The sequence below is a fragment of the Syngnathus acus genome, chromosome 6 (assembly GCF_901709675.1).
Source record: "Syngnathus acus chromosome 6, fSynAcu1.2, whole genome shotgun sequence".
Classification (NCBI taxonomy): domain Eukaryota; kingdom Metazoa; phylum Chordata; class Actinopteri; order Syngnathiformes; family Syngnathidae; genus Syngnathus; species Syngnathus acus.
In genome coordinates this window covers 12,340,840-12,367,836 of record NC_051092.1, presented here as the reverse complement: position 1 = coordinate 12,367,836, position 26,997 = coordinate 12,340,840, and the positions used below count along the sequence as shown (strand labels likewise).

General features: G+C 39.4%; 5 protein-coding genes and 1 long non-coding RNA gene across 9 annotated transcripts; 3 read left to right on the top strand and 3 right to left on the bottom strand.

The window, feature by feature from the left end:
* Positions 1 to 110: 110 nt before the first annotated feature.
* On the top strand, positions 111 to 1,874 carry LOC119123946 (galactose-specific lectin nattectin-like). Of its 2 annotated transcripts, XM_037253372.1 has the most exons (8): positions 111 to 280; positions 411 to 473; positions 596 to 623; positions 703 to 788; positions 884 to 1,015; positions 1,468 to 1,570; positions 1,641 to 1,756; positions 1,796 to 1,874. In XM_037253372.1, the coding sequence occupies exons 2-7, from the start codon at positions 411 to 413 to the stop codon at positions 1,709 to 1,711; spliced, it is 483 nt and encodes a 160-aa protein (XP_037109267.1). In that variant the 5' UTR covers positions 111 to 280; the 3' UTR covers positions 1,712 to 1,756; positions 1,796 to 1,874. The 2 variants fall into 2 exon arrangements, with proteins under 2 accessions (XP_037109267.1, XP_037109266.1); XM_037253371.1 differs by having other exon boundaries at positions 1,641 to 1,874.
* Positions 1,875 to 5,160: 3,286 nt separating this feature from the next.
* Positions 5,161 to 7,294, bottom strand: LOC119123935 (galactose-specific lectin nattectin-like). The gene is made up of 8 exons (XM_037253354.1): positions 7,223 to 7,294; positions 7,021 to 7,080; positions 6,860 to 6,887; positions 6,654 to 6,742; positions 6,407 to 6,535; positions 5,724 to 5,829; positions 5,540 to 5,652; positions 5,161 to 5,307 (listed from the first exon to the last, which is right to left on the bottom strand). Exons 2-8 carry the CDS (start codon positions 7,078 to 7,080, stop codon positions 5,176 to 5,178), a joined length of 657 nt encoding a protein of 218 aa, XP_037109249.1. The 5' UTR covers positions 7,223 to 7,294; the 3' UTR covers positions 5,161 to 5,175.
* A 736-nt stretch (positions 7,295 to 8,030) lies between these two features.
* LOC119123939 (galactose-specific lectin nattectin-like) lies at positions 8,031 to 10,403 on the bottom strand. The gene is made up of 7 exons (XM_037253362.1): positions 10,313 to 10,403; positions 10,134 to 10,196; positions 10,005 to 10,029; positions 9,817 to 9,902; positions 9,569 to 9,697; positions 9,082 to 9,190; positions 8,031 to 9,019 (listed from the first exon to the last, which is right to left on the bottom strand). Exons 2-7 carry the CDS (start codon positions 10,194 to 10,196, stop codon positions 8,919 to 8,921), a joined length of 513 nt encoding a protein of 170 aa, XP_037109257.1. The 5' UTR covers positions 10,313 to 10,403; the 3' UTR covers positions 8,031 to 8,918.
* Positions 10,404 to 12,446: 2,043 nt separating this feature from the next.
* si:dkey-30c15.2 (uncharacterized protein LOC558938 homolog) lies at positions 12,447 to 20,865 on the top strand. 3 transcript variants are annotated; one of them, XM_037253350.1, is made up of 18 exons: positions 12,450 to 12,479; positions 12,630 to 12,692; positions 12,818 to 12,845; positions 12,949 to 13,046; positions 13,203 to 13,328; positions 13,599 to 13,719; positions 13,800 to 14,443; positions 14,534 to 14,577; positions 15,768 to 15,831; positions 16,035 to 16,166; positions 17,794 to 17,898; positions 17,974 to 18,023; positions 18,101 to 18,217; positions 18,296 to 18,341; positions 19,238 to 19,309; positions 19,395 to 19,548; positions 20,163 to 20,245; positions 20,323 to 20,865. In XM_037253350.1, the coding sequence occupies exons 7-18, from the start codon at positions 14,411 to 14,413 to the stop codon at positions 20,500 to 20,502; spliced, it is 1,080 nt and encodes a 359-aa protein (XP_037109245.1). In that variant the 5' UTR covers positions 12,450 to 12,479; positions 12,630 to 12,692; positions 12,818 to 12,845; positions 12,949 to 13,046; positions 13,203 to 13,328; positions 13,599 to 13,719; positions 13,800 to 14,410; the 3' UTR covers positions 20,503 to 20,865. The 3 variants fall into 3 exon arrangements, with proteins under 3 accessions (XP_037109244.1, XP_037109245.1, XP_037109246.1); XM_037253349.1 differs by having other exon boundaries at positions 12,447 to 12,479; positions 13,800 to 14,577; XM_037253351.1 differs by lacking the exon at positions 19,238 to 19,309 and having other exon boundaries at positions 13,800 to 14,577.
* LOC119123953 lies at positions 18,097 to 19,537 on the bottom strand. Its single transcript, XR_005098150.1, has 2 exons — positions 19,404 to 19,537; positions 18,097 to 19,307 (listed from the first exon to the last, which is right to left on the bottom strand). It is a non-coding gene; the product is annotated as an uncharacterized LOC119123953 (long non-coding RNA).
* A 473-nt stretch (positions 20,866 to 21,338) lies between the features above and the next one.
* On the top strand, positions 21,339 to 25,359 carry LOC119123942 (snaclec purpureotin subunit beta-like). Its single transcript, XM_037253366.1, has 7 exons — positions 21,339 to 21,470; positions 21,606 to 21,668; positions 23,372 to 23,399; positions 23,466 to 23,551; positions 23,686 to 23,817; positions 24,506 to 24,611; positions 24,707 to 25,359. The coding sequence occupies exons 2-7, from the start codon at positions 21,606 to 21,608 to the stop codon at positions 24,787 to 24,789; spliced, it is 498 nt and encodes a 165-aa protein (XP_037109261.1). The 5' UTR covers positions 21,339 to 21,470; the 3' UTR covers positions 24,790 to 25,359.
* Positions 25,360 to 26,997: the final 1,638 nt, after the last annotated feature.

The window sequence follows — 26,997 nt, the reverse complement described above, 5'->3', positions numbered from 1 at the left end:
GATGACTAAAGTGACTCTTTTGTTCAAAACCTGGCAAAGACAGGACAGCAAAAATGATGACTCTTTGTTCAGTTTTTTTTTTTGGTCATTACCTGACTTACATTATTTACAAAACTGTGCTAATTATAAAAAGAGTTGTGTCATGACTTGGACCTGATTTGGCACAATCAACATTTCGAAACTGCCAACCCAACACTTAAAAGGCATTGCTGTTGGTGTCCGAGGCATCGAGCATCACAACTGCAAAAGTGACTTTCGATCTCATCTCACAACTGCAAAGGTAACTTTTGATCTCATCTTTCAAACTCACTTTCACATGCATTTTCAGCATATATTCCATCTTTTGTTTTACATGTTGATGTAAATGTATGGCTGATATTTATTGTTAGTATTTTTCTTTCATTGCACAGATGACATTTGCTCTTCGCTTCTCGTTCCTCCTCTGTGCGATCAGTGGACTCTTGACTGGAGCCGTAAGTCAAAAGCTGACTTAAATAAACTTCTTTTTTTTTTTTTGCTTTTGACAAACTGGTGTCTTCATTTGTGTCAATGTCCTGCAATCTAATTATTATCAATGTGCTATTCTTCTTCACAGTGGTCATCAGAAAAGAGTACATTCAAAGGTTGGTAGCCTTCACTCAATTACTTTATCAAATGAACAATTTCTTAGTTTCGTCATTCGTCGTTTTCTTTCTGTTGCAGATAATAGCTGTCCCAAAGGCTGGACTCAGTTGGACTGTAAGTGTTACATCTACCAAAGTGATGAGAGGAACTTTGCAGATGGAGAGGTATGGAAGAAAATACTTGTGATGTAGTTGCCAAGTCGAAATCTTACCTAATCTGTGATGGTCTGAATCAACTTTGTACTCTCTCTTTCCATCAGAGCGTCTGCAACATTCTTGGTGGCAACCTTGTTTCCATCCACAATGACCTGGAAAATGCATTTGTTTTGGAGTTGGCTAGAGAGGGCGGTAATGCCGCGCAATTCTGGATTGGACTACATGACAATATTATGGTAAAATATGGACCAGCACTGTATGATTGAAATCCTCTCGCTTGTATTCAGTCCAAGTATTTTTGTCATCAAAAATGAATGTGCCCTTCAGACTCAATCTTGACACCAGTTAAAGGGATAATATATTGATTTGAGAACTTCCTGAAAGGTGCTCTCCTCTCACAATGTACTCAACTAGCTGGAAAATAACATTTAGTGATCGATCCCCTGGGAGGGCTTGTGTTCAACTTTATAAAACTATCAATTCCTCTTTCAGGATAACGTGATTTATTTCCCCAATAGTCCAGTCACCAACTTTGTCCACCACAATTCAATTCAGTGTGACATCAAACATCAGTTTCTTGATGGTACTATGCTTCAAATCAAGACGGATCATGACCAACAAACAGCAGATGCAAATCCAAGCAGTTGTTATCTTCACGTGTCTGATTCAAATGTAATTTGTCTTCCAGGATGACGACTACATCTGGACTGATGGCTCAATTAACGATTTCCAGGGCTTTGATGGGAGTCCTTCTTCTACAACTGATAACTGTGTAGAGTACAACGAGACTAGTAAGTAAAATCAGTAATTAAACTTATTGAAAAAAAAAAAGTTTTTTACTTAACCATATCTCTCTTACAGATGAATTTTGGGAAATTGAGGCATGCATAGAAGAAAATGCATATGTTTGCATCAGAGATGTGTTCCACTAATCGCTCCTTACCATCTTGTTTTCAGTCATAATTAAGTTGGCTAATCATGACTTTATAATCAAGTCTTTGTTGCTTCTTGAGAGTGCTTAATCATAATTGAAGAAGATATTGGAATGTCAATGTGCATCTTTCTGGTAAATAAAGGGATCTTTCTGCATCAAAACGTCTCCTGTCTTTTTATTCACTTCTTCATCCTGTAAGTCTACTGCCAGTGGTTTGTGTGTTCATCTTGTGGTGTACATGCACTGATGGTGTGGCCATGGACAGAAACCTAATTTATTACCATGAATCTTGATGGCAAACAGTCACACCTAGACAATTTAGTGTTCTGGAGTAACCGGACAAAACCTCCACGGGCATGAGGATGACATGCAAACATCGTGTCGACATTTTTAAAAACAAAACAAAAAAATTAGAGACAGCAATAAAAGCTTACTAAAATGACTAGAAGGGCGCACCGTGCAAGAAGAGATATTTTTAAAATGCTTTAAAAGCACTCAATCTACTATAAGACTCTAGTCTAAATACTAAATAAATCAAGGACCAGCAGATTCGCTAAAAGCTTTTACCCTACTGCAGTAGTCACACTAAATGCTGCTAAAAAAATGGTCATCTGCTTTAACGAGTTGAAACACAGCGGTGAGCAGAAGAACAGCTGTCATCTACATGTTATTTTTACAGGTCTACATTTTAACTGTGCAATATGGGGGTGTGCAATTACATGCCTTTTTTAACAAAAATATGGGGGTGTGCCATTACATGTCACTTGTTTGTGTATGTTCTTTTGTGTGGTTTTTAGTTTGTAAAGACTTTTAGCTTGTATTTTTATTTATTTATTTTATTTTAGCAGATGCACTGATCGGTTGGCACTTTTAAATTTCGTTGTACATGTGACAATGATAATAAAGATCTATTCTATTCTATTCTATTCTGATGCTAATTACCAAGCACTACCCAAATTCCAATACTCATAATTCATGCACTCAAAGGCATGTGATTATCTTGCTATCTAACTTAGTACCGTAATTTTCGGACTATAAATCGCGTTTTTTTTCATAGTTTGGGTGGGGGGGCGACTTATAATAAGGAGCGACTTATATGTGTTTTTTTTCAAAAACTTTCAAAAATGTTCCAAAAAAAAAAAACTGAAACCGCGATAAACGAACCGCGATGGAGCAAGGGATTACTGTAATTTGAATTTCAAGTGACGTCAGCAGCGCGACGCGGCGTGGCGCGGCGGTTGTTTACATAAAGGACAAAGATTGATCACGGGATGACGAAGATGACGAAGGGCCCCACGTACTACCGGCATCATTAGCGGCTTTGTTTCTAAGTGACACGGCGGACGAAGAGTTTGAAGGATTTAAGGATTTGGAGTGACACAGAAGGTTTGAAAAACTATTAAGGCTTTTACCCACGCCCGTTCCTACTCGACGGAGCTCTCTTTCACTTCCGTGGATTGAAGTCGGGGGCCGGCGCTCGGCCGGGTGGCTGTCCAGGGATGGTGGATGGGGCTCGGACAATGCTTTTACGCACGCCCGGTCCTACTCTACCGAGCTGTCTTTCACCTCCGTGGATGGAAGTCGAGGGCCGGCGCTCGGCCGGGTGGCTGTCCGGGGACGGTGGATGGGGCTCGGTCATGGCTTTTACGCACGCCCGGTCCTATTCTATGGAGCTCTCTTCCACTTCCGTGGCTGGAAGTCCACGCCGCCACACGCCTGGAACTTTGTTTTGTTAAATAAAGAGCCGTTTACCAAACCCACGTCTTTCCTTGAACTTTGTTAACACTACAATATAGTTATATAGTAGATCTGTGGAACAACGACGAGGCTGACGTCAGGGCGCACGCGCGCCGTTGTTGACAAAGGACGAGGAATTTGATCAATGGATTTAATGATTTAGAGTGCACAGATGGTTTGATAATACTATTGCTTGTATAATAGTTACTTGATATCTAATTTATATATCGCTATATGGGCCTGTGGAATATTTTGAAGTGCAAGCGCCGTCAGCTGCGCGCACCCATTGTTGACAAAGGACGATCGATGGATTTAATGATTTGGAGTGACACAGATGGTTTGATAACATTATTGCTTATTTAATAGTTATCCATCCATCCATCCATTTTCTGTACCGCTGTATCCCCACGGGGGTCGCGGGCTTACTGGAGCCTATCCCAGCTGTCATCGGGCAGTAGGCCGGGGACACCCTGAACCGGTTGCCAGCCAATCGCAGGGCACACAGAGACGAACAACCATCCGCACACGCACTCACACCTAGGGGCAATTTGGAGCGCTCAATCAGCCTACCAAGCATGTTTTTGGGGATGTGGGAGGAAACCGGAGGGCCCGGAGAAAACCCACGCGGACACGGGGAGAACATGCAAACTCCACACAGGGAGGGCCGGTGGTGGAATCGAACCCACACCCTCCGTACTGTGAGGCGGACGTGCTAGCCAGTGCGTCACCGAGCCGCCTTATTTAATAGTTATCCATCCATCCATCCATCTTCTGTACCGCTTAGTCCCCACGGGGGTCGCGGGAGTGCTGGAGCCTATCCCAGCGTCATCGGGCAGTAGGCGGGGGACACCCTGAACCGGTTGCCAGCCAATCGCAGGGCACACAGAGACAAACAACCATTCGCACTCGCACTCACACCTAGGGACAATTTGGAGCGCTCAATCAGCCTACCAAGCATGTTTTTGGGATGTGGGAGGAAACCGGAGTGCCCGGAGAAAACCCACGCGGGCCCGGGGAGAACATGCAAACTCCACACAGGGAGGGCCGGAGGTGGAATCGAACCCGCACCCTCCTAACTGTGAGGCGGACGTGCTACCCAGTGCGCCACCGAGCCGCCTATTTAATAGTTATTTGACATATAATTTATATATCGTTATATGGGCCTGTGGAATATTTTGAAGTGCAAGCGCCGTCAGCGGCGCGCACGCATTGTTGACAAAGGACGATCGATGGATTTAATGAATTGGAGTGACACAGATGGTTTTATTAACGTGTTGTTTATGTAATAGGTTTTTGAATAACTCTGAATTTTACGTCAGGGCCGTTCTCAGCTCTTAGTTTGTGTTTATGTCACGTTAGCATAGCTATCGTTTAGCCTGTTGTTGCTCGTTCATGACTGTTCTTGGTGTTGGATTTTGTCGAATAAATTGCCCCCCAAAATGCGACTTATACTCCGGAGCGACTTATATATGTTTTTTTTCACATTTTTGGGCATTTTATGGCTGATGCGACTTGTACTCCGGAGCGACGTATAGTCCGAAAATTACGGTAAGTCTGTAAGTTTAACTTTGATTAATTATATTCAAAATAGTACATGTTTATGAAATTCATTTGGGATATTTCATTTATGTGTGGTGCCTCACCTGTGATAGCAACTCAACTGAATTCACTGTTGATGGAGACTGGTATTGCCTTCACAAAAATTTGCACTCACAGCTTTTAGTCTCACTTGACATTAAAACACTTCCAACCCAAACAGTTTCTCAGACTCACGTATGTGAACAGCACAATTTTGCATCCAATTTTATTCATATACAAAGATTTAACCATATGAATACGAAGAGTTAGGGTGGTGGTGGTGGTTGTTGTGGCTTTATGCTCTGATAAACTTCTGTAGTGTTGTCACTTATAGTGGGTTGCTTATTTATTGCTCTAACAATAACACACGGAGGCAAGGATGCAGTACTAGCCGATCTTTACTGGGTGCTCCGTCACGACTCCTCACAGACCCCACCACACGATCCCTGCATCTCCAATACAGACAGACCAACACAGTCGAGCACTGAGTGCTCGATCCAATCTACCACAGTGTTGGTCCCTCAGAACAATTGTCTGGATTGTCACGATTTCCGCCATTGCACAAATTTTGGAGGCAAACATATGTGTTTAGGGTTGTACAGTTTTCATCCTGCCAAAGTCCGTCTGTAAGAAATAAATCTTGAAGTAAGACAGAATAATAGTTTTACCAAACTTTAATCACAGATTTTACTTACCATCGTTTATTTCTACACAATCACCAGAGTTATCAGGCTCCGAATTCATGGAATCAAAGTTCCGGAAATTATCAAATGAGCCATCAGTCCATATAAAGTCACCATCCTGAGAGACAGAGTCATCATTTGTATGAGTCACGTGTAAATAAATAATAAATGCTTGAATTTGCGACTGGTGTTTTGAGACGTCATGGAGAGATTTCTTTGGGGCCGACTCGCCCGGCGCCTTTACCGCGCGCTCGAACGCTTTGGTATTTGGTATTGAGTATACTTGTATGCTGCAATTTATGATATGATTGAATAAATAATAAATAAAACTAACACAAATTCATGTTGAACCTCTATTGATACCAGTTGTGGCATTAACCACATGATAACATGCCAACATAAACACAAACAGGGTGTCCCATAGAGATGTATGTATACATGCTTTTGCAGTTGAGAATTAATTATCCAGGTTTTTTTCCCTTGCAGGTTAAGCCCAGCAGAATTGATGACGATAGCCCAAGGTGCATAAAAAAAATGGAGAATGTACCCTTGAACACCCAACTCTTCACCTGTTTCCTTTAAACTACTGACAAGATTGAGTCTAAAGGACACACTCAATTTGTAAATGACAAAATGCTTGGGCCTAAAAAAGTGACAGGGGTTAAATCTAATATTTTCATTGGTCAATGTTTCACCTGAATTGCATCATGGAGTCCAATCCAGGCTTTCGTTGCAGTATCATTGACAAGCAGTTGACGAATGATCGCATTTTCCACATTGTTGCGGATAGAGGCAAGGTTAGCCTCTAAAGCAATGCAAGCAGCCTGTATGGTAAAAGAGCGACATGTTGATTTAATTCCTTCAGGACTGTCAGGCGTGCAAAGGGTTCCAACAAATTTTCACAAGACTTTATCTCAACTTTTGTGGAAAAGTCTCCCATACCTCTGCATCTGCAAAATTCGCTGTGCTGTCTTGGTAGAGGAAACAATAACAGTCCACCTGAACCCAATCTGCGCTAGGACAGTTAATGTCTGAAACACAATTGTTGTTTTAGGAAGAAATTAATACACGTCAATAAGATCTGGCGTCAACATTGACGTAGCTAAGAATTGGTTGATTAAAAAAAGGATCGAGTCACAGCTACCAACTTTTCCAATGGTGTACAGGAAAAGACCACTGCACAGAAAGAAAACACAAAGAGAAAACCAGATTGCAAAACACTGACATAAATCAAGACACCAATATATCATAGTAACCAATATAGCAGAATTAATGTTCATTTCAATGAAATCGTGAGATTTTTACTTACAACTCCAGTCAATAGTCCATTGATGCCACAAAGGAGGAACAAGTGAACAGCAAATGCCATCTGCAGTAATAGAAAAATACTTCTAACAATTAATATCTAATATAAATATGTATATCTCTCTGACCCTGTGAAAAAAATTTAGTTAGTGTTGAAAAGGTATTTGTAGTCATAGAAAAATACTTTCATTTCTAACAATTAATATCTGCTTAAAAATTGAGCTAATGTTGAAAAAGTCACATGAAACAACACCGAAAGTAGAAGGGGAAGTTGGCTGACTATACCTTTGCAGTTGAGATGCTTAAATCCTGAACGAAAGAAGACGAGCAGCTTTTATATACGATGACTTGACAGTCTGGAATGTGTAGACTATGTCAGTGTCATATAAGAAGAGTTCCCACCACAGGAAACTTTAATTCAAGTATGTAACCAAACACAACAGCCTGTTTCACTGCTTTTCTGTTTTTGCAGGCTCGGAACTGACAACATGAGAGAAAGGCGTTTTTTTATTTCAAGTTAAGTTGGAATATACATGAACGACCATGTCTGGCTGGTAAGAAGTTGAAAATGTACAAGTCTTGTTCGTTTTTTCATCCAAAGTTAATTCATAAGCCATAGGAGCGAGTGTTTTGTGTGTTTGCCTGCCTGCTAATGGAGCTGTAACAAGACTTGAGATTTTAGTTGACGACATTTTCCGTATGTTTTGCATTGCTGTCGAAAATAGCGCTGAACAGGGCATGTCTGACAAACTCAAGCACGCAAATTATCCATAAGAAGGCAATTGAACCGGATCAGTTACATACCACGCACACAAGTAGAATTGTCTTCACTCTGACCTCTAACATTCCAGCCAATCATGACACTGGGGACGTTTTAAGATGAGTGGTGTGACATTGGCTAAAATGTAAAAGTCCTTGAGTGTTTTCTTATAACTGTACCGGTTTTTGTTCTGTTGTTGAGAATTCCGCTAAAAAACAAAAAAAGCTAATCCTAGGAGCTTTTTCCTTTGTTCCTTTATTATTCAAGATAAAATAACTGATCTGAACTAGCTGTACATTCCAAATTCTGTTTCTGACCTTGTGGAGCTGGTTTTCATCATCAATCGTGAATATAATCTACAAATGGTGTCACATATTTGAGTATGTTGCAATATGAATACATTTTTGAAATGCAAGGCAATGCAAGTTTATTTGAATATATTTGAAACATTTTGAAAGGCCTATGTGAAAAGTGGTAATTAAAAACATCAGATAAAACCCACAAGTGCTAAACATAGAGTTTAAAAAACATCAGATCCGGAGTTTTGAATTTTTTAATTGCTTTGCATGTTGATTTAAGAACGATTCTTTCAGATTTTCTCATAAATGAAGACACAAGACCGTTTTTTTAAATATCGTATGTTTTTTTAAGGTGTTTCAAACTCTTGATCCATCTACTCCCTTTAAATTTGGAGTCTTCCTCTTCAAAGGTCTCTGGCAGCCATTTACACACAAGTCAATTATTGAACCCCAGACTTCTGGGCCAAACAGGTCAAACTACCCTTAATCACTCGGGTAGTTGGGGCTGCTTCATCCCTTACCCGCCCCCAAGGAAAATGGGGAGTAGCAGGGTGATTCAGCATAAATTCTATTGGGTTAAGCATTTCAAATGAAAATACAGTAGAACCCCGGAACTTAGCGTCGCATTCCAGGGTTATACCATACATTCACAACAGATGCTTGTCTTTTTCAAAATGAACAAAGGGATTTCTGGGCCTGACCAAGGGACGAGACACATTTTTTTAGTTAATAACGACTGAGCAGAAAGAGAAGAGGAAAAATCATGATGGTAAAGCCCTAAATAAAATAAAATTAAAAAAAACCACCGCATTTGATATTTGCTTCATTGATTATTGATCATAGCTATGGACAGTCTGGATAGCTAGGATCTCCGCCATGGCACACATCCATGATGCAAACATATGCGTTGGTTTCTGTGCAGGGATCATCTTGCCAAAGTCCATCTGTAAGGAATAAATGTTTAAGTACATTGTATTAACCCAATTTAATCACAGATTTAACTCACTATTTGCCTGAATCGCTACACATTGAGTGCCGCCATCCGGCTCCGAATTGTCACTGTCAAAGTTGAGGAAATCTACAATTGATCCATCAGTCCAGAAAAAGTCATTATTCTGGAAGAAAAAGTCACAATTGAATGAGTCCATGTAAGCATATATAAGCAATAAGCATTGTTTGAATATCAATCTACTGTTTTTCCACAATCTTGATCGGCTTATATCATTTAAATCATAATACAGCGATTCTTTTTCTCTTAAATAGAATTTATCCTGAAATTAAACTCGATAGGATATATTAAAAAAGTTGAACGTAACGTAAACCACCAGGTGGAGGTAGATGCGTTTTAATGTTTTGTCCTTTCATCGCTCCACACCATGCTGGTGACAAAATCGTGTCAGAAGTAGACATTCATTTCTTTTGAGGCAAAAATACTTTGGCTGAACACAAGTGGCAGGATTCAATCACAATGTTTTTACTGGTTAAGATTTTACCACAATTGTATCATGGAGCCCAATCCAGCCAAGATTCTCTCCACCATCAACAATCAGTTGTTTTACGATTTTATTTTCCAGGTCATTGTGAATAGACACCAGATTTCCACCGCGCCTTATGCAGTCTTCCTAATGGAAAAAGAGAATGCCAAGTTGATTTCACTCATTAAGATCCATCAGTCAGCAGTCAAATGGATCACTGATAGTAAAGAATTGTATTTGTACTTTTTGGTAAAAGTCTTTCGTACCTCCGCCTCTACAAAGGTTACTGCGGTACCGTTGAATATGTAACAATGACAGTCCAACTGAGTCCAACCAGTAGGACATTTAATATCTGCAACACAATTGTTTTAGCGAGAAAATGAGACATGTCAACAAAATCAGAGGTCAGTCTTGACAAGACTCAGAAATTATTCATTGAGTCACAGCTACCAACTTTTCCAGTGAACAGGGAATGACCACTGTGAAGAAGAAAAGCACATTTTGTAAAATCAGACTGCGTTGACATTGGCATCAACATATGTTTATATTGAAGTCAGTGAGTAAGATGATTTTTTTAACTTACAACTCCAGACAACAGTCCACTCATCCCACAAAGGAGAAACAACGAGCAAAGAGCAAATGCCATCTGTGCAATGATAGAAATATACCTAACATCGTTAACATGTACACGTGAAATAAAAGTGCATTCTATGTGGAAAGGTTTCCATAAAATACAGTTTGAAAAGTAGGACGTAAAGTTACCTTTGCAGTCAAGCGACAGTTTAATAATGAAGATGATGATGACCATTGCTTTTATATGTTCGGTTGGCAGTCTCGGAATGTTGAGTGTGTCAGATTGTGGTAAAGTCACATGATACATCATACCAGTTCCCAGAGCAAGGGAATAAATTCAGCTTTTAACCATACCAGAAAAAAACAATGAACCTTACTGATGAGGTGTTTGACAAACAGGTTTTGACCAAAATGCGTGACTAGGAAGACAACTTGGCGACAGAAGAAATATTATAGCTTCTTTGCCGCGTTTGATAGTGTGTGAACTTGAATGTTATGCTAACCTGGTTACAAATTTAAAGTCAAAACACGCCAAAACAACTCATCTAGATAAGATAGACTATGTGCCACAAAGCAGCTTTGACCTACATTTTCATACATGAAAGATGTGTATGAACATGAAAATGTTCAATATTTACAAAAATAACAGGGAAAATGTTTTTTTTTTTCTGACTAAAACTAGACTAAAATGTTGGCAATTTTTGTTGACAAAAACTAGATGGATACGATTATGTTTTCTTGGTCTAAGGTAAAGACTAGAATTCTCAACTTATAGTCGACTAAAACTTGACTAAATGAAAATGCGGATGAGATTGACTAAATGGGATGAAAACTCGCTAATCGCCTGCCAAGGTAAGGTGGAAACAGGTTTCTTTCTAGCGTCCCAACTCTGCCAATGATTGTGCAGGTTGCCGCTGACAGACAGAAAAAAATTAAATATCATCAGCAGATACATTTTGGAGAATCAGCTGAATTTCATGTTGAATCCCATTGTCAGGAAAGTGTTAATACAGGAGCGGCAATGAAGAACAGCGGGGGAGTTTTGTAAGATGGCATTTAAAGATTGAGTCTGGACGCTGTTATTGTCTGACTGGTACGACACGGTGCAATTAGCTGACGTGCATAACATTGCTCAAAAATAGTCTCTGGATGCTTGACTTGTTGTTTGTCTTGGACCGCTCCATCTGCACTAGTTATCACAGCTGCGCTGCCCTAAGACTGTGCAAAACTGAGACAAGATTATTATTATTTATTTATTTTGCATAAAAGTGCTTTTTAAAAATAAAACTGACTTTTGTTTTAGTTCTGCTTGCTGTATTGTGTTTTGCTGTACACCAGATGTTTTTCTTGGCGACAAGGCTGAAGAAACTCTATCGCTATTATGTAAAGCGAAGCCATTAATTTTCTCTCGTCCAATTGTTTGCTGTTGTCTTTTTAAACTCGGTGATTTATTTGGGTATGATACTTTGTTCCTCATTCTTGAGAAATTGCACTTGCTGTGCGACTTTGCTATCAGGATTTCCCCCATGATGTCCTACCAGCAACAGATGAACTAATTATTTGTTGACGCCCGGGAACATTCTAACCAGTTTGACTGTCGGTGCTGTCTCACTTTGTCTAGTTTGATTGCTTGCCTCGCCTGTGGCCTCTGAAAAACTTTATGTCAGTGTTACATTAAGACCACTCAGAGCCTGGGACTTACATTTTTTGAAATCAAAACCACACACATGCATAAACATTGCAGTTCACTGGCTCATACTTAGAGATGGTGCGAATGAATGAGCCAATGTTGAACATCTATCAACAAAATATTTCCATGATTTGCAAATTAATAAAAATTTCTGCTGGTAGGTCAAGGTTTGTATTTTTACAAGCGCATGAGGTCTTCAGATTATCCCCATCATATGAGGCTTCAAGGAGACAAATAGTGAGCCACGAAGTAGTTTGCACAGCACAAATATGTCGTCAATAAGTCACATTAAGTTATCGCCTTCCTCACTATTTTTTATTCATTCCTACTTATCACCCTGAATTATTTTTTGATATAATAATTTTTTTGCAATCCTGATTTTACCACAGCATTAACGTAGATTAGTGCAAGACCATTTCAAGTTATACGTACATACCAAATTACAAAAATATTTATTCGTTAGTCTCCACATTGAGTTACAGATAACTGAATTTAGTCCATTAGCTGTTTGGCAAACAGGTTCTTTGGGTTTTTGTTTTTTTGCTTGTTTGTTTTCTCTGATGTGTCATGTGACTTTGACATAATTTGACACATTCAACATTCCAAGACTGACGATATAAAAGGTGTCGTCGTCCACAGCACTAAGGCACTCGTGCAACTGCAAAGGTAACTTAACACAACTTTACATCGCACTTTTCAAACTCAATATCATGTCAAGTCTTGGCATTTAGTCCATTTTTGTGTTTCATGTAATAAGTGTAACATTGCTAATATTTATTGTTAGAAACATGTTTGTGTTTTTCAATTATTGCACAGATGGCATTTGCTGTTCGCTTGTTGTTCCTCCTTTGTGTGATCAATGGACTGTTGAGTGGAGGCGTAAGTCAAAATCTTAACCGCTTACATAACTATAAAACGTAAATATTAAACTTATATTTACGATGATGTTTGCTGTGTTTCTTTTTTGCTGTTTGATTTTAACAATATGCTTTTGTTCATTGCAGCATTCGTTCTTTTTCGATTATTGGAAAGGTTGGTAGATATAATCAAAAGATAAATGAACTATTGATTAGTTTTGTTGACATCCACACCAGATTTAACTGACCTATCTTATTTTGTTTTTGCTTTCCTCAAGAAAAAATTGTCGTTAATAACTGTCCTAAAGGGTGGACTCAGTTCAATTGTGAGTGCTACATTTTCCAAGCGGAAGAGAGGGAATTTCTTGATGCAGAGGTATGGAAGAAAATAGTTGTGATATAGTTCCGAACCAGTTTACTGCTATTTCAATCAGTGATCCATCGATCCGTTGATCCAAAGTGAAAATGTCTTGCTAACTTTCTGGTGGATCTGAATGAGTGAAATCAATTGTTCACTTTCTTTCTCCATCAGAGTGTCTGTGAAGTTCTCGGTGGGAATCTAGTCTCAATCGAAAGTGCCCTGGAAAATATATTTGTTCAAGGACTTATACCAGAGGGGGTTACTTCAGCCTGGATTGGATACAATGACGAAGATGGGGTAAAACATTGACAAAACATTCAAGTTCTGATTGAATCCTGACACTTGTTTTCAAATTGATACAATTATTTGATTTGAAATTTGATGACTTGATTGGTGGATTTGAATCCATTTGGATTTACAGTAATAAATACTGTCATGCTCCAAAATTTTACTAAATATTTATTCATATCTTTTGAGTATAGCTAGTTTTGTGTACAGTCACTCAAATTGATTGTGTGTCCTTAACTCTTAGAGTATATCTCAATTAAATGTGACTTTGTCTTCCAGAATAATGGCTATGAATGGACTGATGGAACAACACCTCCTGAAGATTTTTTAAACTTTGTTCCACCACCATCACAATCACAATCACTTCCTACTGGTGAATGTACCACAATTAATGAGGATGGTAAGTAAAATCAATGAATAAACACAGTTTGCTGAGAGTTACACATATGTATACACATCCAGGTTTTTTTATTCTTACAGATGGTGTTTGGACGACTACATCGTGCACAGCCACGGAACCATATGTTTGCAAGAGACCAGTTGTCCATTAACCCTAAAGTTTCCTTGCCTCAACGAGATTAAACTCTTCTGGCGTCTTTGTGTTTCTGGGGTGACTATCAAATGTGATGTTTTTTCTTCTATTTCATCAATCTGCTCAATCATTATCAACAAAAAATTAAAATCTCAAACTGCTTGTCTCTAATAAATCAAAGAATCCTTGAGAATCAAAATGCAACAGAAGCGACAGCTTGGGAAATGTTTTGATTTTTGAATTGTAATGTATTTTAAAACCCCACTATTAATTTCAATAAAGTACAAGAAAAGCACCTGAAACGTTAGAATAACATACACACACACACGCGCGCGCACACACACACACACACACACACACACACACACACACACACACACACACACACACACACACACACAGGGGGAGTGAAAGCAGCGTCATGTGACTTGTTTCACTTTGCGTTTGTGTGCAGGTGTTCATTGACCAAAGCACACATTTGCCATAAAGGCTACCATGGAGGAATGTTCTTTTGTGTGTCTAACTAAATGTGACTTTTACTTGAACTGATTTATCAAGAATGGGCCTCAATGGTACACTTACTGCTTATCAGGTAGGACTTTCCGTATATCATTTTTTAGGCATATAGAATGTAGAGTCAGACATGGGAAACCAGCATAAAATGCCTATTTTTGTTTTGCAGATTGATGTTCTCTCAACTGTATATTTGGTCTCATTAGTTCCCAGGTGATTCATTTCTGCATCTTTTAGCTATCAGATTTTATGATTATAAATATCATATCCACTTTATAATATAGATCAAATTTGCTCAAATTACTATATGTATGTCAATAAATGGTATTTGTGAGAGTGGATTAGTGTGATGATAATCATCAAACCTGCACTACACTAACCATTACATATAATTACATATATTAATTGGGCTGGACTGACCCTTAATGGAGAAAGTGAGACATGGATATGGAATACGTGTCATGGTAATATGAATGGCAATTCAACACAATCGATGAGCTTCAGATGGATCGGAATGGGTGTCATCCAAAGGTGGATGACAATTTCATAAATACGTATGTATTGGAATCTACCAATCTGAGCGCAGCTTAAACACCAAGATGGAAGAGGCATTTGGAAGCAGATTCAACATTTAAAAGCTAATGATGATAGTGACTGAATTAAAATGTAGATTATTACAGATGAAGGTAAATAAACAAAGGTAATAAGGTAATAATAATAATAATAATAATAATAATAATAAGTAAGGTCAATAAATGTTTTAAAGCAGGCAGTTCATTAACATTAAATAGATACAGTATTTTGTGTTGTCTCGGCCTCGTCTGTTCATGCAATTTGTTTTGTGTTCCATCAGCAGGATATCTTTCCCTTCTTAAAATAATGGCATCAGTCTCATTTGATCAGCCCAAATTATTTATTTATTTATTTATTTATTTATTTATTATTTTGTAAACATCACCTAATGATGCTGGCCACTTTTGCTATAATCGGCTACATCCTTTGTTTAATGTATGACTCAATTCTACCCCTGAAATAATATTTATATTATAATCAGTCGTTCATTTCATCAAAATGTATCGTATGTTATGTAATATACTTCAACTTTGGCACTCCTATTGTATGATAACGACCAATCAAAAATGTCAGTCAAACTAAATCACAAGTCAAATATAACCAACTCTATTTACAGCCCAACAGCAGCTGTAACACAATAAAGACTGAACTTAGAAAGCACAATAAACTGGTGATGATGATGATAGTAGGTGATGAAGTTAATGTATTGATTTGCTTTAGCTGCATTGAATCTTTCATATGAAATAGAATAAAAGCACTTTTGGAGCCACAAATACAGGATAATGATGCGTGTGTGTGTTTGCATGTTTGTGTCTTAATGTCATCTGCAGCGTGATTGGCAGCTGTTCTGTGCTGGTGGTTTCCATGGTCAGATGGAGGCATCTGAAAGAACAGGTTTGGTTGTTAGAGATAAATAAATAAATAAATAAATAAATAAATAAATAGATAGATAGATAGATAGATAGATAGATAGATAGATAGATAGATAGATAGATAGATAGATAGATAGATAGATAGATAGATAGATAGATAGATAGATAGATAGATAGATAGATGGATCGATAACTAGAATTAAAGCATGGTGTTTGTGCATTTAGGTGCACCTTTTAGTTCAGCTGTCCCTGGCAGACCTTGCAGCTGCTCTGATCCTGATGTTCACCAGTGCCATCAACAAAGTCGGTGCCAACAACAGTGTAACCATTTGCCTATACAGCCTGCCTCTGTCACTGGTGAGAAACAACAGCCTTTACTACCTAAAATCATATTTCACTCTCCAAGTACGATCATCTTGAGCAACATTAAAATACAGGAATCTGACTACGACTGGCTATTATTCTAAATAATCCCGCGACACAATTTGTAGAAATTTCTCGGTGGTCGAGGGTATAGTTGAGAGGATCATAGATACTTTGAATTCTATAGATTAGCAACATGATGGTGGAATGAGTGCGTCTAGTCAGGCTCTTTCAATATGCAATTATGGAAAATATGCGTGTGCGTGTGGTGTGTGTATGTGTGCTGTGTGTGTGGGTTGGTTGTGCTACTGACAGTATAGGAGTGAAAACATCTTTTTGTCTTTAAAGCAGAAGTGGGACTTGTTGTTTTATAGCTTGCAAGTTTCCCCTACCACTGGAAAGTATCATTTATATTTCGAGCAGTATAGTAGGGTTATTTAAAAAAAAAAAAAAAAAAAAATTTAAAAATATATTTGTTACATTTGGCAATGGTATTTTGTTGGAAAAATAAATAAAAGGTAAACATGACAACCAGGTACAGCTTATGCAAGACACACAAATGCAAAATACATATTGTGGTGTTTTAAGGTTTCTTCTGTCTTGAACATTCCTGGCCTTTTACTAACAGATTCCACGTGCATGAAGTTGAGTGCAAAGAGACAAACTGTCATCAAACACGTGTGTTGTAAATCTGAGGGACACTCATTAAATAGATGGCATCGTTTTCACGAGAACATGTACTTAGACTTCATGTGTTACATAACAACATAAACAGACAGTGAGCAATCATTAACCAAAAAGGCCCTGTCAGAAAATCACGCTGATGTTGAACGGTGTGGTAGATGTGCTGAGTTGCTAAACACTAACCATGTGTCATGTCCAATGCAGTTATCCCTTGACTCATGAGTTTCTCACCTTGCGTGATTTTCTAAGTTACAAGCTAGTAGTCAAATGAGTAATGATCACAGATCGGAGTACAAGACGTCTATAAGATGTACACAATTGGGCTCTCACAATTTCAAATCGATCGTTATCTTAGTGTGGTAAATTGCGACTCACGGAGGTTAGGGTTATATTTGATGGTATTTTTTTTCAGATGGATTTGTTGGTTCTGACAATGGATTGAGTAGCATTCAGATATATCTCATAAGAAAAAATGTATATTTATGATCAAGGAAATGTGCATGTAGTGCTTCTCCCAGGCTTGTGGCGTTTTTGCTGTGGAGACAGAAAATAATGAAATGAAAAATAACACCACAATACTCAAGAACTGAATGGCTTACGGGTCAGTACCGACACGTGATCCAATGCTTGACGGAGCCCTGGTCTACGTGATGCAGCCTCTGCTGATGTCGTCGGTACCAGCATGTATTCCGTATTACTCCAAGCTACACCTAGGCTGTGTTTTAAAATGGGCTGTAGTTGTATAGCGCTATTCTATCTTGGGTACTCAAGGTGCTTCACACTGCTTCCTCATTCACCTGCTGATGACAGACATACCATCAGGAGCCACTAAGGGTTCACAAAGGATAAGGATTGAAACCCCAACATCTGGGTTAGAAGATTCAACCGCCAAGCCAAGCCACCCCTATTCTAAGTTTTCTTTTTTCTTTTGTCCCAGACATTTTACCTGATCTCATTCCTGCTGGTGGCAGTGTACGCATGGAAGTCCAAAAACCCCATCAAAGGTTGGCGAGCGACAGCCACTGAGGATGAGGGGAAGCAGGTGTGGTATCAACATGCACATTGTTGGCTGTATTTCTAAATAGGGATGTTTAAATAATGCACATTTGCCTCACAGAGTGGCTTCAGAAGTAGACTGTTATCTTTACCAGTGTACATGTTTGTTTGGTGAGTGTCTCTTTTGAATCTCTTTTCAACAAGAAGAGGGTAAATGATGTGGATAATGGCATTTAGCGCTTCATTAGGTTGATCCCCGGTGCCGTTTACTTGGCGTACGTGCTAACACCTTTCATCCGAGCCACTCCTTTGATTCCTGACCCCCGAAGCACCAGCATCCAGGACAATGCTAAATACTGCACCAGGTCATCATCAAATTTGGAATTTTACGCAGACATGACAATGTTTTCTCACCTCTTTTGTTGTCTTGTTTTTATCCTCAGTTGTATTTTGTTCATGCACATCTGGATAGATTCCTGCTCAGATGTTGTGAGTATCAAAACTGTTTTTAGTCCTTGAATCAATATTTTGAATCTAAACTTCACAAGATCTGAACAAGACCAAATGTTGCCATGTCTGTTAGTAGACTACAAGAGTACCAGGAACAATGCCCGAAAAGACGCCAGATATCGTCCGTTTTGTCATTTTAGCCTTCATTTGGCCATTTTCAGGGGCCCCTTAAAGTGAAACTTGTCAGACATCTTGTCCTTGACAATTCAACCCCAGAAACCACTTTCAAATTAGCATCAAATTTGGTAAAAATATTTATCATGAGTGCCTTTGCAAAAAAGAAGCAATTCCCAAAAAGTCAGATAAACTTTTGTGTAAAAATGAAAAGCTCACTACGGCTATTTCCAGGACCTTGGAAATAGGTATTGTCAGACTTTTTTTTATAACTGTCCCCTGAGACTGTATGTTTAGCAACATGAAAATTTGATAGAAATAAACAAAACTGTATCAAGAAGAAAACATAACATAGGAAACCTGCCATTTTATGCTTATTCGAAGAAGTCTTACAGGAAGTCTGCCATTTTTGTACTAAGGAGTCATTTTACAGTGATTTGGGCCATTTCCAAGTAAATCAAGAGACTTTGTCCCTGTATGGTCAAATTTGAAGCAGTAAGCCCAGAGCATTGCTAAGCTAAGTCGAGCGATCCACCCTTTGACCTCTTTTTGGATGTAGGGCAATACAGACTTCGATTTAATTTTGTTGCATCTTGTCGCGATTCTGCTTCTGAACCAGGCTATATAGACAGACAACAGTAAATTGAGAAAACTGCCCAACCGGCAGATATTATAACAAGGTTCCTGACGCTGTGATTGCTTTATGTATGAGTTTCATCAAGATTCACAAATCCTTACCCTAAACTTTTTCTTCTTCCAAGGAGATAATCCATGATACTTTTATGCGAGTCTTTATCTTCCTGGTGGTGATCCCTGTGATGCTGTCATGCTCTGTAGGTTGCCACCATCAATAAAAGTGTTTTTCAGGTTATTAAAACATTTATTTTGACACTGTGGTTTTGTTTTTACCAATGAAAGGTTATTTACCATAAGGTGGGAAAGTGGCATGAAGAGCACCAGCAGGCGGCCCTTTTCCCAGTGGAAGGTGACGGACTCTCTGGCAGGAGATTGAAAAGTTCCTTCACCACAGCCAGGAACATGGTCATGGTCATCTTGTTCTGTTGGGCACCAGGTATACAATACTCACGCATGCACACAGGTTGAGTTTTTTATACGTGCCTTGAACATGACATTTAATATAATACCGTGATGTATATTGGTTGCGTTTAAAAAATATGTGAGTATTATCTAGGTGGACTAATAATAACAAATGAACCAGTATTTGCTGAACTACTCAACTTACCTTTGATGGGGAAAAAACTGCAGCTGCAATAAGCAAAAGTAATTTGTAGAGCAAAAACCAGAAAAAAAGTGTAATATCAGATAAAATCACTTATATGTGTAAAAGTAACTTCAAGCTTGAAAAATATGAAATGAACTCTAAAATGTCACGCTAATCCTGAAATAATGCTGTAAGTGAACAGAGGGACCAGAAATAAGCTGATAAAAATGCTTTAAAAAAACACACACACACAATTGTATAATTAGTTCTTAAAGTGACATTTACAAATACTCCAGTAAAACAAAAACAAAAAAAATGAAAACACTTTGATCAAAAACATGCAACCTTTTTTATGTTTGGATTTATCGTGGATCGTTTTTTTGTGTGAGGAACACGTTCTGTGCTGACCTATGAATTATCTCCTTGGAATGAAAAAGATCCTAATGAAAATCAAATGTTTGCAGCCCTCCTTGTCATATTGTTGTCAACGTTGGTGCTGTGGGCAGATGTTGAGCAGCAGAGCCTGTTTGTTGCCTACACAATACAGGTATCATTCATAATTGAGAAATATGCACTGTTCTTAAAGGAAAGCGTGAGTTCATCCCAGGCTGTGCTTCATTTCAGGCCACCAGTGTGTCCTTACAAGGCTTCCTCAACAGTTTGGTGTACGCATGGGGACGCCCCAACTTTACCCAGGCCGTCATAGGGGAGAGCACACCCCTGGTGACGTACAGACACATGGCCTTCTTCGACGAGTCGCTAAGTTGCGACATCAGGCATGACAACAAAACATTCTTCAGATAAAATGCAACTCTGGCTGGACGCAATTGAAGAACAGATGGAGGATGAACAAAGACTGATGCCATGTTGTCGCATTGAAACTGCTGAGATACGGTACAGCAGGATCAAAATCGTATTTATACTTATGCTTACGTAAATGACATAAAAAGGTCACAGTGGTACCTCCCTGACACACGTTGGAACCAGCCTCGCCTTTTGTTTTGTGAGACATAACCCAAGGTGTGAGAACATTATGAAAACCGGTTCCCAATAAGTAGTCTGGCATGAATGGTTTTTTTGCCTGCCTGACAACAAAAAGTATGATTAATCAATGATAATTAATTATTAATGAAGAGGGAGAAAGAGCGTGAGAAAGAGTCCCAGGAATTGTTGTATTGTTTTATGTTTGCCTGGCGCTTGACAAAAAGTATCATTTGTTCGAAAAGAATATGGTGCAGGAGGGCGAAGTATGCCCCCGTCACAAAAAAAAAAAAACATGTTCAAAACCAAGTCAACATGATATTTAAATCAAACCTTCTCGCAGCAGGCTCTGAATAAAGATAGTTCACTCAGCCCTTTTTATACAAGTGGAACAATTTTAAGAAGCGGTCTTCTGGATAACGAAGCTGCAATCAATGCAGATTAGGCAAATTAAATGACATGAATAAAATATAAATGCATACATACATACATGCATACATAGTACATACATAGTAAATAAACAAGTCTTCTAAATAAGTCTTCTGCGCTCAGTGACTGTCGTGCTTTCAATTGCTCTATGTTTCAGGCTTTTACAAGCTTTACAATTGTCTCACCATAGGTGAATGATACTATATAATGTTGCATTGTGAAACGTGCATGCTTCCTCGGGGCGGAACCTCATCTGTGTTGAAGTTAATTTAGCACCACGTCACAGCAATTTGGAAGGAAAACACAGCATATAAAAGGAATTCTTGTCACCGTTCTCAGTGTGAGGCATCAAGACTGCAAAGGTAACTTTACATCTTACCCTTGCAAACCGAACTTTTCAGCTTTCATCCGATTCTTGCTTTGTTAGAAGAGATGTGCTGTAAATGTAAGGCTAATATTTTCTGTTGGAAATATGAAATATTGCTATTTTATTGCAGATGGCATTTGCTCTTCGCTTAACAGTTCTCCTCTGTGGGATCAGTGGACTGTTGACTGGAGTCGTAAGTCAAAATCTCAATCACTGACTTAAACTAACGTTCAGTATTGTGTTTTATGCATTTTAGGGCCGCAACTATTACTTATTTTACAAATGGATTTCTGTCGATTAATCTATTACTTAAAAAGAAATTATGTTTTTTATGTTTTAAAATCAATTTTATTCAAAAATAGGGCCTAATGGCAAATTAGTGTGTCGATTAAAAGATGGATTTGAATTTTAATCTCCAAAAATGAATTCGAATCTTCAGTTTTTGATTAAAAAACAGGACCGTAATTTTTGGACTATGTCGCGTTTTTTTTCATAGTTTGGGTGGGGGGCGATTTATAATGAGGAGCGACTTATATGTGAATTTTTTCAAAAGTTTTCAAAAAAATAAAGTGAAACCGCGATAAACGAACCGCGATGGAGCAAGGGATTACTGTAATTTGAATTTCAAGTGACGTCAGCAGCAGGGCGCCGCGCCCGCGGCGGTTGTTTACAAAAAGGACAAAGATTGATCACGGGATGACGAAGATGACGAAGGGCCCCACGTACTACCGGCATCATTAGCGGCTTTGTTTCTAAGTGACACGGTGGACGAAGAGTTTGAAGGATTTAAGGAGTTGGAGTGACACAGAAGGTTCGAAAAACTATTATGGCTTTTACGCACGCCCGGTCCTACTCTACGGAGCTCTCTTTCACCTCCGTGGATAGAAGTCGGGGGCCGGCGCTCGGCCGGGTGGCTGTCCGGGGACGGTGGATGGGGCTCGGTCATGGATTTTACGCACGCCCGGTCCTATTCTATGGATCTCTCTTCCACCTCCGTGGATGGAAGTCCACGCCGCCACTCGCCTGGAAGTTTGTTTTGTTAAATAAAGAGCCGTTTACCAAACCCACGTCTTTCCTTGTACTTTGTTAATGCTGCAATATAGTTATATACGAGATCTGTGGAATAACGACGAGGCTGACATCAGGGCGCACGCGCGGCGTTGTTGACAAAGGACGAGGAATTTGATCGATGGATTTAATGATTTAGAGTGCACAGATGGTTTGATAATATTATTGCTTCTATAATAGTTATTTGATATCTAATTTATATATCGTTATATGGGCCTGTGGAATATTTTGAAGTGCAAGCGCCGTCAGCGGCGCGCACCCATTGTTGACAAAGGACGATCGATGGATTTAATGAATTGGACTGACACAGATGGTTTTATAAACGTGTTATTTATGTAATAGTTTTTTTTAATAACTCTGAATGTTACGTCAGGCCCGTTCTCAGCTCTTTGTTTGTGTTTATGGCACGTTAGCATACCTATCGTTTAGCCTGTTGTTGCTCGTTCATGTCTGTTCTTGGTGTTGGATTTTGTCGAATAAATTTCCCCCCAAAATGCGACCTATACTCCGGAGCGACTTATATATGTTTTTTTCACGTTATTGTGCATTTTATGGCGAATGCGACCTATATTCCGGAGCGACTTTTAGTCCGAAAATTATGGTAGTTTGGTTCCTAGCATGTCAGAAAATTGGCAACAATCTTGATCATCAATTAAAATTTTAAATTTAACAAATTCACCTGATAATCAATTGGTTATCAAAAACAGTATTGATTCCTTAGATAATCAATTACTAGTCGTCAATCAATTTCTTCCGAAATTATTGTCTTCATTTGTGCCACTGGTCTGCAGTCTGATTTTACCAATGTGCTTTTGTTCTTCTTCACAGTGGTCATTGCCAAAGTTTAGGAGCACAGGTTAGCAGTGCAAGCTCAATACTTGATATTTTCTCAATATCCCCTAAAACAACAATTGTTCTGCAGGTAATGACTGCCCCAAAGGCTGGACTCAGTTGGACTGTAACTGTTACATATTCCAAGATGATGAGAGGACTTTTGCAGATGCAGAGGTACGTCAAAAAAGTATTTGTTATGGAGTTGCCAAACAGCAATGAATGATCCATTTAGATGTCGGGTTCAAAATAACTCTTGCCAATTGTCTGGCGAACTGGAACAAGTGAATACAAAGTTTTTTGTTCATCAGAGTGTCTGCAACATCCTTGGTGGCAATCTTGTTTCCATCCACAACGCCCTGGAGAATGCCTTTGTTCTGGAACTGATTCGAGCGGGCGGTAACAATGACTTTGCTTGGATTGGACTCACTGATGCAATTGAGGTGAAACAATCATTCGTGTTTATTACCAGAAAGAATAATGGTGCCTTCCTATTTTTGTTTATTTCAGCTCATCCATTATCACCATTCATTACAGTTTCATTTCATGCACTGTTATCACCTGACTTGACAAAATTGGAAACGGGTTGAAGAAATTCTGGTTACGGAGAAGGACATCCAGGTTCCGCAGGCTGGGGCAGCCCCAGAAGTAGAACCAATTATCTACAAACTGCTCTTATCCCTGCTCTCTACAGAAACTAGCCAGCCACCAATTAAGCAAGAATAATCTGCTAAACCTTTCATCGTTGGTTAGCTTCAATATCGGGTGCTCTGGCTCCAGGAAAACACATTGCTGTGGCTGGATTCTGGAGCTTCATTTTGCAAGTGATGGGGTCACCTATGACTGTGCTCTCGAGAGCCTGTAGACCGAGGTGGATTGTTACGGCTACGTGTCTTAACAAGCTGCTCGCAGTTAGCAAGCCGCTGCTTCAAAAATAAAAACAACAGCCTCAAGAAAAAGAAAAACATTGGGCGAGGGGAAGTGGGGAAAAGAATGTAGCTCGCCTTTCCACCACCTCTGTGACCCGGAAACGGAAGTACCAAAATGTGTCGGGTGGTGATGTCAACTGAAAAACCAAACAGAAAATGCAAATTCTCTGTGGTTGTCTTTATGTGGGACTTGGTATTCCAGGAAGATGACTTCATATGGACTGACGGCTCAGAGCAGGAGTTCTTTAACTTTGATGATTCTGCAGAGTCCAGTGCCGCTAGTAACTGTGTTGCGATCGATGAGGATGGTAAGTAAATGTCAGAAAATGTGATCAAAATCAATGATTCAAGTTTTTTTCTCCAAATAGAATGCTGTTAAACTTGAATTTCTTACTTCTTGCAGATGGACTTTGGTATGATGAAGACTGCACAGATGACGAGCCGTTTGTTTGCATTAGAGAGTTGTTCTCATTAATACATCATTAACTTATGAGATTTACTGATGACTCATTGAGATCATTGAGATAATATAGTATCAAAACTTGATGACTCTTTTTCTGGGTTTACTGTCCACCCCACTCTTCTTGTTTCTCAACAACGCTCAATTTCTATTGACAGCAGATTTGGAACGTCAAAGAGCATCTCAGGTAAATAAAGGTCTGCATAAAGGTTTCGGTCTTTTTTTCTACTCTTCCTTGCAAACCTTCTGAGTCCATTGCTGAAAACCTTGGGATTAAAGAAAGGTGTCACGCCTCGTCCCCGGGTGTTTTATTATGTGCCGGTTGTCATTATTTTTGTCCGTGTCTGTGTACTCGCCCCTCCCTTCTTGTGCTTACTCACAATCTATGTACTACTCACAGTCACCTGCCTCTCGTTACCTGTCGCGTATTTAAATCCTGTCTGCGTGTCACACCTTTGTCGGATTATTTCTTGTCTCACGTCTGTCAATTCGGTTTTTGTTTGCCAGCCCTGTCAGTCAGTCCCGTTGATAGTTGTTAGGCCGTTATGTCAGTTTGCCGCTTCTGTTGGCTTGTTTCCCTTATCCTCCCTTCCAACTACCGTGTTTTTCCATGCATAATGCGCAAAATCTAACTAATTTATTGTCCTAAAATCTGGGGTGCGCATTATGCATGGGTACAACAATTTTTGAAGAAAATCTCCCTCGAAATAAAACTTGAAATCACACCTTTCTTCTTGTTTGTTGTCAATCGCGCATCGCATTCAGCCATCCTGCCCAACACACTTAGTCAGTAAAATTCATAATTGACGACACATCGTTTGATGCGATGGTGCAATCCTTGATGATGTGTTATTGTCAAATATTGTTTGTTTTTTAATCTCCATCACAAACCGGATATCATATGGAGGCCGCCATTACAGATGCGCAGAACGGATGCGCAAGACACGTGAGCTATATAAAGAGCGAGAGTTCAGTTCTCTACCTAAATGCGTATTACAGGTAATATTTTATTTCACAACACTTTGCCTTGTTCCTTTCTTCTCTGCTGTTCACTTCAAACACGCACCATACGAACACAATGGTCTCGTATCAGACGCTTGCTCGATCACCTGCTCGTTTGCTGTCACAATGTACCCTACACAAATCCGAAACATTTCTTCGCTATCGAGTTTGCTAGCGCATGCGCAGTGATACTGACCGGCAGAATAACATCCGGTTGTTCCCGAAGATGATCTTTTTTCTGAAATAATTTTACGTTTACGGACTTAAGTAAGAGTCAAAATTTGGGTGCGTATTATACATGGGTACAGGCTTTTTTCCAAAATCGACATGCCATTTTTAGGGTGCGTATTATGCACGGGGGCGCATTATGCACGGAAAAACACGGTACCTCTTCCCTTCAATAAACCCTGGTCCAAGCTGCATTTGGTCGCCCTGCTCCATTCCGATCCGTGACACTTGGGTGGTGCAATCTGTAATGTCCCACGGACAGAAATAATGACAACCTACACATAATAAAACAACCGGGGACGAGTCGTGACACCAAGACTTTCATAAGCCTAATTTAAATAATTTTTCAATGCAGGGTTACAAATTTGGGACAAAAGGTGTCATTTGTTGTTCTAAGAGAATATGGTCCAGGAGTGTGAAGTGTGAGCCCAACTCCCCCAAAAAACATGTTCAAAACCATGTCAAAATGATATATGAAGGAAGGATATTTAATTCAACCCTTCCCGCAGCATACTCTGAATAAAGATAGCTCACTCAGCCCTTTTTTTGGCAAGAAAGTGTTGAGTCTCATGGTCTACTCAATTGTGTCATATCGGACCACAAAGGAAACCATTTTGAGAAGGGGTCTTCCGGATGACAAAGCTGCAAGTGATGCAGATTGGGCTCTTAAATGACATGATGTATTTGATAAATAAGTGTTCTGAAATCACTGACTGTCAATTGCTTTGAGGGTTCCATCCATCCATGCATCCATCCATGCATCCATCCATGCATCCATCCATGCATCCATCCATCCATCCATCCATCCATCCATCCATCCATCCATCCATCCATCCATCCATCCATCCATCACATGGGGCAGTAGTCGGGGGACACCCTGAACTGGTTGCCAGCCAATCGCAGGGCACACAGAGACCAGAGTGCCCGGAGAAAACCCACGCAGGCACAGGGAGAACATGCTAACGCCACACAGGGACGGCCGGAGGTGGAATCGAACACGTACT

Coding starts and splice junctions, on each gene's coding strand:
- LOC119123946 (XM_037253372.1), top strand. CDS start 411: ATGACATTTGCTCTTCGCTTCTCGTTCCTCCTCTGTGCGATCAGTGGA. Junction 624..702: donor AGAAAAGAGTACATTCAAAG/GTTGGTAGCCTT, acceptor TTTCTGTTGCAG/ATAATAGCTGTCCCAAAGGC. Junction 789..883: donor GGAACTTTGCAGATGGAGAG/GTATGGAAGAAA, acceptor TCTTTCCATCAG/AGCGTCTGCAACATTCTTGG.
- LOC119123935 (XM_037253354.1), bottom strand. CDS start 7,080: ATGGCATTTGCTGTTCACTTGTTCCTCCTTTGTGGCATCAATGGACTA. Junction 6,536..6,653: donor CGAATTTTGCAGATGCAGAG/GTATGGGAGACT, acceptor TTTACCATACAG/GCTGCTTGCATTGCTTTAGA. Junction 5,653..5,723: donor TTGTGTAGAAATAAACGATG/GTAAGTAAAATC, acceptor TATTTCTTACAG/ACGGACTTTGGCAGGATGAA.
- LOC119123939 (XM_037253362.1), bottom strand. CDS start 10,196: ATGGCATTTGCTCTTTGCTCGTTGTTTCTCCTTTGTGGGATGAGTGGA. Junction 10,030..10,133: donor GTGGACTGTTGTCTGGAGTT/GTAAGTTAAAAA, acceptor TCTTCTTCACAG/TGGTCATTCCCTGTTCACTG. Junction 9,903..10,004: donor ATTCCCTGTTCACTGGAAAA/GTTGGTAGCTGT, acceptor ATTGTGTTGCAG/ATATTAAATGTCCTACTGGT.
- si:dkey-30c15.2 (XM_037253349.1), top strand. CDS start 14,495: ATGGGAAACCAGCATAAAATGCCTATTTTTGTTTTGCAGATTGATGTT. Junction 14,578..15,767: donor TTGGTCTCATTAGTTCCCAG/GTGATTCATTTC, acceptor TGTCATCTGCAG/CGTGATTGGCAGCTGTTCTG. Junction 18,024..18,100: donor CCAGTGTACATGTTTGTTTG/GTGAGTGTCTCT, acceptor GCGCTTCATTAG/GTTGATCCCCGGTGCCGTTT.
- LOC119123942 (XM_037253366.1), top strand. CDS start 21,606: ATGGCATTTGCTCTTCGCTTAACAGTTCTCCTCTGTGGGATCAGTGGA. Junction 21,669..23,371: donor GTGGACTGTTGACTGGAGTC/GTAAGTCAAAAT, acceptor TCTTCTTCACAG/TGGTCATTGCCAAAGTTTAG. Junction 23,552..23,685: donor GGACTTTTGCAGATGCAGAG/GTACGTCAAAAA, acceptor TTTGTTCATCAG/AGTGTCTGCAACATCCTTGG.